The sequence below is a fragment of the Meriones unguiculatus genome, chromosome 15 (genome assembly GCF_030254825.1).
Source record: "Meriones unguiculatus strain TT.TT164.6M chromosome 15, Bangor_MerUng_6.1, whole genome shotgun sequence".
Taxonomy (NCBI): Eukaryota; Metazoa; Chordata; class Mammalia; order Rodentia; family Muridae; genus Meriones; species Meriones unguiculatus.
The window spans coordinates 47,173,344-47,186,889 of record NC_083362.1 but is presented as its reverse complement, the minus strand read 5'-3'; the positions used below and the strand labels follow the sequence as shown (position 1 = coordinate 47,186,889).

Below are 13,546 nucleotides of genomic sequence, written 5' to 3'. Positions count from 1 at the left end.
GGCACGCTCCCCGGAAGCATTCAGCTACCCAGGGAAGGTCGTTTCTAGAACAGTGCCTACTGCACTTGCATCTCTGCGGTAGCAGTGAACTAACTTGGCTCAGGATGAATGTGTCTGCTTCACATTTCGGTACTCTATGACCCTCTCTGCCAGTGTAGCAGAAAAAGAGGGAGGACTGTTGGCCCAGATTAGTTAATGTGGTAGACTGTGAGGTCATTTCCTCTCAAGGGCTTCTCTGCAAAACAAGAACATTATTGACAGGAACCAGTGTGCCAGAGCCGGAGAGGCAGCCCCGTGGTAGAGCAATCTCCTCTCGTTCATAAGGCCCTACCTTCAATCCCCGGGATTAAAGAAAGAAAGAAACAAACAAACAGAAAAGTCCCAACCAAACAACAATAAAATACTAGAACCAGTGTGTCATCCAGTGGTCGTGCATCCTTGCAATTCCTGCACTTGGGAGACGGAGCCAGGAGGATGACTGTCAGTTCAAGGCCAGCCTGATCTTTACAGTGGGTTCTAAGGTCAACCGGAGCTACATGGTGAGACCTTGTCTTCAGGAAAACCACTGCGCATTTAGTACTACTCTAGGAATACAATGATAAGCAAAAACAGACTCTCAGCTACGTGCTAGGAAAGGAGAATAAAATCGGAAACTACATATAAGTGTGTGTGGATAGTATGTGTTTATGCACTTCTGTATTATGGAGCTGTGAACAGAGACTACGGCATGCTGAAATGGAAAGACCCAGTTGGGGAGGACGGCTGCTTCCATTTGCTAGGAATATGGTCAAGATGACGTAGGCATTTAAGGGTGCAGAACAAAGCATTGTTTCCACTTGTACAGGGGTCACGCTACATCCCAGTGCCAGCTTCACCCTTCTGCCATCCTGGGACAGAGATCTGTTCTGACAGCGTTGTCATTACCCACTTAGACGCAAACACATCTCCTGAGTACCGTCTACTCTCCAACACCACTACACCAAGAGTGACGGTGGGATCACACGAGGGCCTCTTTTAGGCTTCTGGCTAGTCCTAATGGAATTCTAAGATACTTCCACACTCCCTGCCTCTCGCCTCACATTTCCTGCGTGTGAGTTTGACATCCACACGCAGGGTCATGTTCTTGAGCTCTAGCTTTCAAAGGCCGAGCCTCGTCAGTGCTTCAAACAAGGGCGTACAAAAGAGTCATTGTTCATTGGCCAGAAGCAGACCTGAGGGGCGACTCACCAAAGTCAGCCAGTTTGAGCTCTCCCAGGTGACTGATGAGCAAGTTCTGAGGTTTCAGGTCCCTGTGAAGAACACGCTGGTGGTGGATGTATACCAGGCCCCGCAGAAGCTGAAACATGAACAGCTGGAAGAGATGAACACCATACCTGAGGACACTTGAACCACTGTGTGCTGATTTCGCCTCTAAATCAAAAACACTCCTCTAAAAGAATATAGTGAGAGTGTCTCTTGAGAGATGAAAGGAGGGAGAGATTTTTTTTAGAATCAGTCAGAAATAGGGGGAAAGGGCAAGGGAATCGTGGCGACTGCATTTCAAGCAAAGGATTCTGGCTCCTCCTGCCATCTTGTTCCCGATAATGAAGGAGTTGCCCTTCCTTAAAAATCTAAAGTGAAACTTTGGGGTCTCCTTAGGAGGAGCACTTGCATTGATTTAGATGTGAATGATATATATACATTTTTTTCCGCACATGAACTCTGCATGTCAGGTCCAAGTTGACCTGGAAACGATAGTCTGGAATTTACGATTGCTTTGTTTTTCCAGGCTCCGATAGGAACCCTTTTAAACCTATGATCCCAGGCGACACGACTGGAAAATGTATTTTAAATGGTGTTGAGAAATGAAGGGGTGTGTGCGGGAGAGAGATGGCTCAGGAGGTAAAGGTGTTCTCTGTGAAGCCTGGAGCCCTTTGCTCACCCACATACAGCTGGAAGGAGAGAATCAAGTCAAAAGTGGTTCTCTCACCTCTGCCTCCATGAGCACTCACAAGTGATGGTCCGTTTTGTTTGTTTGTTGAAACATGAGAAGACTAAATAAAGGAACCATTGTCTTCATGAATTATCTTTAAACCCTTAAATTCAAAGTTGAGAACAAGGGAAATGCATAGTGTGTGTTAGAAGGGAAGGGAGCCAGCTCCGGGAGGCAGAGATAGTGGGTCGGCGGAGAGCCTGACCGGGGGCTCTGTACCTAATTAGTCAGCACCCACTTCTGGCTGTTCCTCTCTGTCCTCCGAGCATTTGTAAGTGGGAAAGCCCAGGGGGGTTTAAGAATGGTATTTCACAGCATCTTAAAACCCTAGCCTTACCAAACCTCACCACCCACTCACCCTTCCACGCCCTCGAGCCAGGTTCTTCCTCCAGCAATTACAGGAGAGCCAAACCTGAAGGCGCTTTCGCAATTAGTGTCAAGTTGGATCTTGGCCTCTCTTTCTATAGCTGCTTCCCACACCCCAGAGTTTGGGAGCCATGAAGTAAGTCTATTGAGTTAGTGCCATCTGGGCTAGAAGGCTCTCAGAGCCACAACTGGAGGCTTAGCACTGGAGAGGTTGAGGACGGAGGATAAAGTGTAAGTTTGAGGGTAACCTGGGCTACATATTAAGACACTGTCTTAAAACAAACAAACAAACAGACAGACAGACAGACAGACAAAGAACAGAACAGGAAACAAAAGAAAAAGCATAAAGATAGATTACAATGGGACCAAGCAAGTCTGGGCCTTATTGCTCCTACAGCCTCAGTAAACAACTGTCTTCAGAGCATTTCAAAATCTTTAACGCAAGGCAATTTCTCGTGTCATGGTGAGCCTGTGTATGTCAGAATACACCTCTCAGGAGCCTGTTGGTTCCTCCACAGTGGGTTCCAGGATCAAACTCAGGTGCTCAGCTTGTGTGGCAAGTGTAAACCCACTGAACCATCCTACCAGCCCCCACTTTATCTTTTGAGACAAGGTCTCTCACTGAACCTGAACCTTGTTGTTTTGGCTGGACTGGCTGGCCGGCAGGCCCCAGGGATTCACTTGTCTTCAGTCCCCTTGCTGAGGCCACAGATGCCCAGCACCAAACCTGGCTTTTGAATGGCTGCTGGGGTTCAGAGCCTCGAGCCTCAAGCTTCTGTAGAAAACTCTTCACCCCTGAACTGCTTTTGACTTTTAGACTCACAGACTCTGACATTCACTTGAACATCCCATAACGCCCTCCCTCAGCAGGCTAAAGCTTAATTCACTATATTTCTTCAAAATCCGTTTCCTTCCTGGTCCTCCCTCGCTGGATCCACCTCCATCCATCTTGTTACTCAACGCCAGAAATATTCTTGCTGACTCTTCCTTCACCCATCAACTCTGGATAATTGATCACAGACCCAGCCACTTTCCCAGAACCGCCGCACATCTGTAACTGTTGTCTTAACCAACCTCACTGTCAAGGCTGTAATCCAGCAGAGGAAGAGGATTGTCAGCGTGGGAGTTGGAGGTGACCGTAGAAGGCGAATGTCAAGTCAAGGGACTATCACACACACACACACACACACACACACACACACACACACAACTTTTCAATAAACTCCAGCTCCACCTCATGTGGTCTCAACCTGAAACCTTTTATTCTGTGGCAAGGCCAAGGCCCTGGTTTCCTAAAAGGTGGGAACTGACACTGAGGGTCCTGATGTACCTCCAGCTGCACCACATGTGACAGCTGTGATGCCCTTAGCCGTGTCCTCCTTGAATCTGTCTCTTGGCTTCCACCACCAGGAGTCCCAGGGATGACTTGCAGGCCTCGAGGCGGCTTGCTTTCATCCACAACCTTCTCTTACCGTTTAGCACAAGAATCCCACCATGAGTCCTGTCTCCATGCTCAATCTGCATTCCAAACCCTGTGTGCCCAAGGCCCGAGACCTGTACTTCAGCTCCCAGCCTCCGCACTCACCAACTCCTCACCTGCCTACTGCTCCTTTCCCTGTGGGTGGCCGGCCCCAAGCGGGCCCCAAGTAGAGTGGATATGTCTAAAGCCCCTTCCCTTCCTCCCCAGGCCAACTTCTCCCATTTTGGTCAATGTGGCTATCACTCTGCCGGTCAATAAAGCTCAAAAGAAGAAAAAAAAAAAAAATCAATCCTGTTTGCCCAGCCACCTCCTTTCCTTGTCACGTATAGCTGGTCAGCAAGAGCTCACTGAAATCTCCTTACTCTCGTTCACATCCCTTCCCACTTCTGCCATCACTACTGGTGTGATGAGATTCTTACCTGGCTCCCTGCCACTCAAAGTCCGTCTCCCCACAACCTCTGCCTCACCGTGGATGATGCCAGAAGCTCACCCAGGCTTGATGCCGGATTTACCAAACCAGGTCCTCAGCCATTCACCTCCTCACTGATCTGACAAGCAGCAGGCTAGCGCACACCAGAAACTTCCAACCGGGATTCCTGACTCTAGCCTCTTCTTCCTTCTAAAACTTTTTTTTTTTCTACACAATATATTTTGATATATATTTTGATCATTTATTCCCCTTCCCCCCAACTCCACCCCACAGTTAGATGCTTGCTACCAAGCCTGACACAGCCTCAGTTTGATTACCATGACCCCTATAGAAGAAGGACAGAACCAGTTTCTACAAACTGCCCTCTGACCTCCATACCTTCGCCATGGTGTGTGTGTATTCCCAGCACCACACACAAAACTAAAGAATAAACTGTAATACAAACAATTAAACACACAGGAAAACACTGACTTCTCTGCATAGCTACAAGACCAGGCCTTACTTTTCATTAGAAATTGAAATGCTTTTTTATTTTTATTTTACGTGTGTGAATGTTTGGCCTCCATGTTTTTCGTCTGTGTACCACCTGCATGCAGTGCCCATAGGTACAGAAGAGGGCGGCAGATCTTGTACAGATGGTTGTGAGCCATCATGTAGGTGCTGGGAACCAAACCCAGGCCCTTTGCAAGAGCAACAAGTGCTCCTAACCCTTAAGCCATGTCTACAGGCTTTATCTATCTATCTGTCTATCTGTCTATCTGTCTGTCTGTCTGTCTCTCTCTCTCTCTCTCTCTCTGTATATCTACCTATAGAGTGCAGCCTTATCTCATTTTGTAGAAAGGCTCGTAAGGGCAGGAATTGTGTCTTCCGTGTTTCTATCTTTCTCAGCCTTTCAGTGTCTGATATGTGAGTTACTCAAGCCCCAGATCTGTTTTCCCCAACGGTTCTAGTTAATCAGTCTCTCTACTTCCTTCAGCAGTGCACTTTCTCCTCAGCGTCCTGCTTATCTCAGCATAACGACCCGAGGCTAGAAGCAATGGCCATAACCACCTGAGGCTAGACGCAGTCTGGAAGCAATGGCAGTTGCATTGACTTCTCTTATCAGTTTCTTCTAGACCCTTGTTCCACTGGTTGTTATTCCCACATCTGGCAAAACGCCAGTTCTGAATCAACCGAAATGTCTGCTGTCCTCCACCCCTCTACTGGAATATTTTTTTCCTTTCATTTATTTCAATTTATTCACTTTGTATCCCAACTGTAGCCCCCCCTCTCATCCCCTCCCAATCCTGCTCTCCCTCCCTCTTCTCCCCCTATATCCCTCCCCCAGTCCATTAATAGGGGAGGTCCTCCTCCCTTCCCTCTGACCCTATCCTATCAGGTCTCATCAGGACTGGCTGCACTGTCTTCCTCTGGCCTGGTAAGGCTGCCTCCTCCCCCCCTCAGGGAGAGGTGATCAAAGACCCAGCCACTGAGTTCATGTCAGAGACAGTCCCTGTTCCCCTTACTAGGGAACCCACTTGGATACTGAGCTGCCATGGGTTACACCTGTGCAGGGGTTCTAGGTTATCTCCATGCATGGTCCTTGGTTGGAGTATCAGTCTCAGAAAAGACCCCTGTGCCCAGATTTTTGGGTTCTGTTGTTCTCCTTATAGAATTCCTGTCCCCTCCAGATTTTTCTATCCCCTCCCCCTTCTTTCATAAAATTCCCTGTACTCTGTCCAAAGTTGGCTATGAGTCTCAGCCTCTGCTTTGATACCTTGCTGGGTAGAGTCTTTCAGAAGCCCTCTGTGGTGCTCCTGTCCTGTTCCCTATTTTCTCCCTCTTCTAATATCTAACCTGTTTGCCTGCTGAATGAGGCTTAGCATCTTACCCAGGCTCCTCCTTCTTGCTTAGCTTCTAAGGGATAAACATACTAAAATCTCTACTGGAATTGTTAAGTACTGCCACTTTAAAAAAGGAAAGGTGGTGCGCTGGAGAGGTGACTCAGTGGTTATGAGCGCTGGTTGCTCTTGCAGAGGACAGGAGTTGGGGTGCCCAGCTCCCACACAACAGCTCATAACCATTTGTAATTCCAATACCAGGGTATCAGATGCCTCCCCTTTTTTGCCTTCTGTGGGTGCTTGCAATTATGTATACACACACATAATTCAAAAAATAATAAATCTCATAAAACAACATTAACAACCTCCCCCCCACGAAAATAGGCATGTGGACAATTTAATGTTTTATCCTCAAGAGGGTCCTTGAGACTACTACCCATTTCCTTTTTCCTTGCTTCCCTGTCTACTTCTCATTCTCTCTACCTCCTTTTCTGAGACCCTCCCCCCTTTTCTTGTGATGGTGGTGTGGAGACAAGGCCTCTACAGCCCAGGCTGGCCTTGATCTTGAGCGCTTCCTGCCTCCACCTCCCGAATGCTGGGACTGTTGGCATATGCCACCACAAGCTCATCCCTGCCTAGTTCTCTAGCGTGGCTCCGCACCGCCATTTAATTTTTATCACTCCTCACCCTTCCTTGTCTTTAAACCTCCTCCTTAAAGGCTTGCTCCTCTGAGTAGGCTCTCTCTGCTTACTAAGTGTGCCATAGAACTCCTGTCCACATAGCCAAGCACTAAATGTTGTGTTTCTAACTAACTAATAGAGGCCATGCTGCACTTTAAACTCATTGCGGATAAGAAACACAAACTTTTCAAAATTGAATCGTCAGAACTCAATGCAGCACTCAATACTCAATGTATATTTCTTTAATAAATGAATAATATTTGTTTATTAAGCATAATTAAATATTAAACATAAGTAAATATTACCTAAATGAATAGTTACACCAAATGCAACTTTCATATATTTTACTGCTGTCAATAAAACCCTGAGGAATGAAAAGTTTGAAATATAAATGGTTTCTAAAATGCATAACATATAGAATTGCAGCTAGCAAAGGGTTTCTGATTTCTGCTCTGATGAACTAGAAAGTGAGATTTAGCCTTTTGTGTATAGTAGGACCTGATAGACTAGGCATTACAAACTTTATCACAGGCCCCAACAGCCTGCTAAGAAAAGGGTCTTTTTCATACTGGCTCCTGCCTCTCTTTTCTCCCTTTGAGGTAATTATATTTAACTGGTCCATCAATCTAAACACGCACTGTTGGGTTAGGCTGTATAGCTACACATCTTTGTATCTTGAGGTGATAACTATCTTCTTTCAGTGTGCTTAGCTGTTGTTGTGAGACAGGGTCTCACACTGTAGTCTAGGCAACCTAGCCCTCACTGTGTAAGCCGGGCTGGCCTTGAACTCACAGTAATGCTTTTGCTTCAGTCTCCAGAGTACTGGGGGATTAAAGGCATAAAGCACTATGCCTGGGCCCGTGTTCTTTTATCGGATCACGGACTTTACTCTGGGATGGTTGTCTGTTTCCTGATGCTCCTCCCTGGCAGGCCAGAGGAGAGCCTGACTCTGACAGTACTCACCCTGACGTTGTGAGGATGAAGTCCTCCAGGATGCTGGGACATGTACTGAGCCAGGTCGGTGTGCTAAACAAACCAGCAGAGAGACAGAGGGCAGAGCAAGTCAGTGGTGCATGGACAGTACCCTACATCGCAGAGGAGAGACAACAAAACCAGCCAAATGTTTGAGACTACCGTGTAAGAGAGGAATAGCCACATTTTTCTGATACCTATTGTTAAGGTCAGGTAGAGTGTGCCTTTCTAGCTGGCCACTGGCACAAGGGAGCCTGTTTCTTGGCACAGAGATGCTCATGTGAGTGGCTGACACAGGGCACAGCAAAGGAAACTTTCACTTTCCAAGTGTCCTTGAAGGCAGGTCAAATACACTTACCTCAGAGTTTCTTTTTGTTCATTTGAATCTTTTCTTTCCTTTCCAAAATACAAATTGAGTTATTCTTTATTAGTCTTATATATGGTCTTTAAATATCTTGTGTTTTATGTCCATCCATTTAATCAAAGGAACAAAATCAGGTTCTACTAGTAACTAAAATGGCCCTTAAAAAGTGCAAAGTTTTATGAGATGCAAAAATCCTAGTTTATTACTGGTGGTGAGGGGGACAGGACAGACAAAAATCCAGGTGAAGAAGTACTAATTGCCAGCCTGGGACATCAACGGAGGAGCATGCATGGTCTGCACCTAGGCCCCCTGCACATATGTGGCCCATGGGCAGCTTGGTCTTCGTGGGCTGCCTGGCGAGTGTAGGGGAGGAGACTGTTTCCATCATGGATTCTGGTGCCTGCTTTTGGATCCCTTACCCCCTGGCAGGGCTACCTTGCCTGGCCTCAGGGGATGAGGATATGCTCAGTCCTGATGTGACTTGATGTTCTGGGGAAGGTTGATATAGGGAAAGGGGGGCTCCCCTTTTCTGGGGAGGGGGGAGGAGAGGGGAAAGGAGGAAGGAGAGAAAAGGGAGGGACTGGGAGAGACGAGGGAGGGGGCACCCTTGGGATGTAAAGTAAATATTCTAAAATAAATTTTAAATAAAAGAAGTACTGATGGCCAGTGAGAGCAGCAAGGTCCCGCTTAGCACATCAATGATCCATCATACCTCCACATCATAATGGAAGTTTTATCGTGTCATAAAATATTAACAGATTTATTATACAAGTACTAGGCCATCTCCCTCGTATGTAGTAAGAGTCTGGAGAACTCACCATGTATTCAAACACGAAGGTCAGAGTCTCTTTGGTGTGAACAATGTCATGCAAGAGGACGATATTGGCATGCTTCAAAGCCTTCAGGAGAGATGCTAGAAAGATTTAAACAAGGTGTTAACAGCAATCACTGATAATGAAAGTGCCTCTTTAAACCTATTAACCAATATTTATTTTTTTCTGTAAACATTTCAAATCAAGCAGTCTTGGGTTTTTACTGCTGAAAATGAACCTCTTCTGGAAGAATATCTGAAATGACAACGGACTTTTATACTTTTATTGCTTTAAAAATGGCGAATCACTGTATTTCCACAACTGCCTTCTCCGGCCGGCTTGATGGTTGCAAACAAGGCTTCCATCCACCTAATCAATTTCCTCAGAGCACTCAGGGCACTTTGTGAGGCTCTCCTCTGAGATTCTCACCATCCCAGCTTCAGAGCTGTAGGAGCCTGGGCTCAGAGACACACACAGGCCATGGGTGGAGCAGGAAACTGGCTGTTCTACCACCTTTTAAAGCAGGAGTTTGCAACAAGTGACAAAGCTCTGAGAGCCAAAGACTAGCTGGGGGACAGTGGGGCTGATAGACGGGGTTGGTGGGAGGGAGGCTCAGGTGCAAAGAACACTGGTTACCTATACAATAGGGAAGACTTCTTAAGGGAAAATTACAAGCCTCCTCTACGGAAATACAAACTTGAAAGAGAACGCTGAGCTTGGGGAGCCTTGGGGAAGAGGAGTGCTGACAGCTGTCTTTTGCCTATTCAGTAACAGGTCATTGTTAGGTTTCTAAAAGCAGCCATTTATTATTATTATTTATTTGCCTACTTATTTATACTGTGGATTTAGCCCAGGGTCTTGCTTCAGGCATTTTACCAGTGACATAGCCCGTTGTTACCTCCCAAAAGCATCCAACGAAAGAGGAGAGATTGCCACGCAAGACCCAGAAAGGTTGTATTTGGGAGTTTCAGAGAGATGGAAGACCCATGACCTCAGAAGGATGAAAACAAAGGAGGCATAAAGAGATGATAAGTCTCAGCATAAAGAAAATAGTGTCTTTGAATCTAAGGGTGGTGCCTGATATGACTATAGGACCAATAATCAGGTGACTGAGGCTGGAGGTTTACTGCAAATTCAAGGGCAGCTTGGGCTACAGAGTGAGACCCTGTCTCAGAAACAAACAAAAGACTTAAAAGAATGAAACTCAAATCGTCAATATATGTATATGTGTATTTAGGACATAAGAAGCAAAAATATAAGGTGAGAAGATCCCTAAAGGGAAAGAAAAGGAGAAGAGGGCAGGGTAGAGGAGTAGAAAGACAAAATATCACATGTTTTCTCTCACAGGCAGAGTCAGGATTTAAATACATAGGGGACTGGGGAGATGGCTCCGTGGGTAAAGCGCTGCCATGCAAGTCTGCGGACTGAAACTCAGACGCCCAGTGCCCACATAACACCAGGTAGGAGTGGCGGCCCATCTTTAATCCCAGGAGGTGGGCAAAGGGGATCTCTGGGCAAACCACCACAGAGACTAGCTGAATCAGAGAGCCCAGGGTCAGTGAGAGGCCCTGCCTCCCTACACACTGTGGGAGTGATCAAAGAGGGGAGCTCAGGTCAACTCCTGGCCCTGTGTGGAAAACAACACACATGCACACACACTAAAAACATACGTGCATACATACATACATACATACATACATACATATATACCTATTCAAAATGGGGACTATTTGGTGGGAGGAAAGGGGTCAGTGATAAGGAGGAAGGGACAGGAAAAAGAAAAATTCTAATAAGATGCAATGGGTATGAGAAGATCATAATGAAATCCCATTATTTTGTCCTCTACCTAAAACCATGAATTAAACAAAAGAAAAATAGTATATTTGAAAACAAAACAAAAAAAACGCCTCAAAATCAGTGTTCTGATCGTGTGCCTCCAGTTCTGCTTGACAAATCTTCTGCATCACCTCTTTCCTCCTGAAGAGTTCTGCAAAATTAAGAACAGGAGGTGGCTCAGTGGGCAAATCAATGCTTGTCCCACAAGCAGGAGCGCCTGAGTTTGGATCCCCAAAACCCAAGTAAAAGTGGGGTGTGGCCATGCAGGCCTGTAATCCCAGCACTGGGGGGGCTGAGACAAATGATTCCAGCGGCTCACTGTGGAACGGCCGGCCTAGCGCTCACTGTGCTCCAGTATTCATCAACAAATAAGGTGGAGAAGCCACCGAGGACACAACATCTATCTCTGGCCTTCACACACCCAACCACACATGTTACAAGCACATGTGTGTGCACAGACACGCATCTCTCCCCCTCCCCAGATGAACTCTAGTGCTCTCTGCAGTCTGGGAGCATAATGATTCCCTCAGGAACCTGTCCTGTCATGTTTGCCTCCCGACGGTCAGTCTCCCCTCTAGTGGGAACACCATTCTTTCCCTCACTCCTCTTAGTCCATTCCCTTCTATTCGAGCTACTCTGCCTTTACCCAAGAGTGGCCTTGTGACCTAGAAGTGTCCACGACTGGACATTTCACAGACACTGCCCAGTTTCAGTGACGATTGGTTCAGAGACAGGCAAAACCCAGCCGCTCAGAAAAGCCCTCCCCCGTTCCCACCGTTAGTAAAGAGCTGCTTTCCTTTCCACTGTGTGGGATGTACCCAGGAGCTAGCTGCTGGGGACAGACTACAACACCTGCTCACAGCAGGCCTGGCCATAGAGGAAGGCAGAGGTGCACTGTGCTGGAGCACTGTGCTGGAGCTCAATGCAGAAGGCCACAGGTTCTAGCCTCAGCACCACAAGCACGCACGCATGCACACACACACACTCGCTCTCTCCCTCTCCTCGTTCACCCCTTCTCACAAGATTAAGGCAGAGAAACCAATTTGGTTCATGGTAGCACTGTTAGTGCCAGGCAAGCCTGGTAGTTGTCAAAGCAGCCACCACTCTTAATCCTTTTTAAAGTTAGTTTGAGCTATGAGCAGCAAAACATGCCTTTAATCCCAGCACTCCAGAGAGTTCGAGGCTAGCCTGGCCTACATAGTGAGTTCCAGGACAGCCAGAGTCACATAGAACGATTTGGTCTCAAACAAACAAACAAAACAAACAACAACAACAATAAAACCAAGTCAGTTCGGGGTTAGCTGCCCTCACTGCTGAAGGGGTTCTGCCGGGCCTGTCAGGCTATTGTGCTCTTCTGAGCTGGGCCCGCAGGGTCCTTAGGGAACAAATGTATTATTTCACTTTTAACAGTGAATTCATTTTGCAAATATGAGGACCAGTTTCACAGCACGCGTTTCATCTCTCTAGGCCCACACCGACATCCACACGGGAGCAGAGCGACTTCCTCTGTCTTTTGGATGCCCCAACACCACCTCGGGCAACCGTTAGCCAGTTGCTTAGCCAAGAGTAAGAGCTTAATTCATCAAACATCTTCACTGAGTGCCTTCAGACACTGAGTGTCTGCCGAGCCAGGAATCCTGGCCCTGCCACTTTCTCAGTGAGCACTGGGGAATGTCCCGCCTCATGGAGAAAGAGAGAGAGACCGTCTTTCCTGACTTCACTCCACAGGGTTCTCGTGAATGAACTCAAGCCTCTATTCTTAAAACCTTTCGTGAATGGCAAGTGTGACAGAGATGCAAATTACAGTTACTCTCCTGACTTCAGCTTCCCACTCTCTTGAGCCCACTAAAACCCCACTCCCAGTCATAAAGCCTAATCTTCGGTATGTTTCTCCTAGAGTTTTCAATACCGCCCAGATTTATAGCAATGGCTTCTGACCATCAGTTGAGAACACTTGCATTTTATATGCATTTTTATTTACAAATAATTTCATAAGTTCCCGTTTCTCTACACACACATATACACAGGACAAAGCTTTTACAGGCGTAGCACAATGCTCACCTCGTATGTGCAAGGCCTTGGATTCAATCTTTAACACTACACAAAAATTACATTTTTTTTCCCCTCTGAAGGACATGGAAAACAAATGGCAAAGAACATTAAAACATTTTAATTAATTAATTTACTACTGACATATTTATTTCAAGACCAGGTCTCCCTGCAACCCTGGCTGTCCTGGAACTCAGACTTATAGGTCAGGCTGGCCTCAGACTGATAATGATTCTTCTGCCTCAGTTTCTCAAGTTTTTAGATTGCAAATACCTGGTGACGCCCCCCCCCCATTTTAATTTCACGTTTAATGCAATTTTGTTCTTACATAATTATATCACGAAGACTCCTTAGGCTTACTTTAAAGATGGTGGTGGCAATGGCTTACTAATCACAGTGCTAAGACACTCAAGGACCGTGTGATTGGATGAGGCTTCCTGCTAACAGCCACGGCCATCGGCCATCAGCCTTCGCTTCTGTATTTTTCTCATATAATCTCAGGTTTGCAGGAATGGGGAAAGTGCCCCTTTCATTATTTCTCTCTGTTGGACTTATTTGTATCATCAATCTTATCCTGAGTTCACAATATCCTGTGCCCAAGTAAGTTAAAGCCCTTCACGCTTTTTACGTAGGTTTAACACACTTGCGAACAGCAGTCCCTCTCAACTGGTTGTTTTTTTGTTTATTTTTTTTTTCATGCTCTCAACTGCCCCATCTGAAAATCTGTTGTCAGTTCTGCAGAACATGCCGTGGCCCTCACTTCTT

General features: G+C 46.4%; 1 protein-coding gene across 5 annotated transcripts in view; it reads right to left on the bottom strand.

Moving 5' to 3' along the window:
* The window catches only part of Cdk15 (cyclin dependent kinase 15), a 93,897-nt gene that overhangs the window by 63,577 nt on the left and 16,774 nt on the right, over positions 1 to 13,546 (bottom strand). For all 5 annotated transcript variants that reach the window (XM_060368417.1, XM_060368414.1, XM_060368415.1 and 2 more), the window contains exons 5-7: positions 8,903 to 8,997; positions 7,712 to 7,774; positions 1,228 to 1,351 (exon numbers count right to left, since the gene is read on the bottom strand). In XM_060368417.1, coding sequence (XP_060224400.1) covers positions 1,228 to 1,351; positions 7,712 to 7,774; positions 8,903 to 8,997 — 282 coding nt within the window. The remainder of the gene's footprint in view (positions 1 to 1,227; positions 1,352 to 7,711; positions 7,775 to 8,902; positions 8,998 to 13,546) is intronic.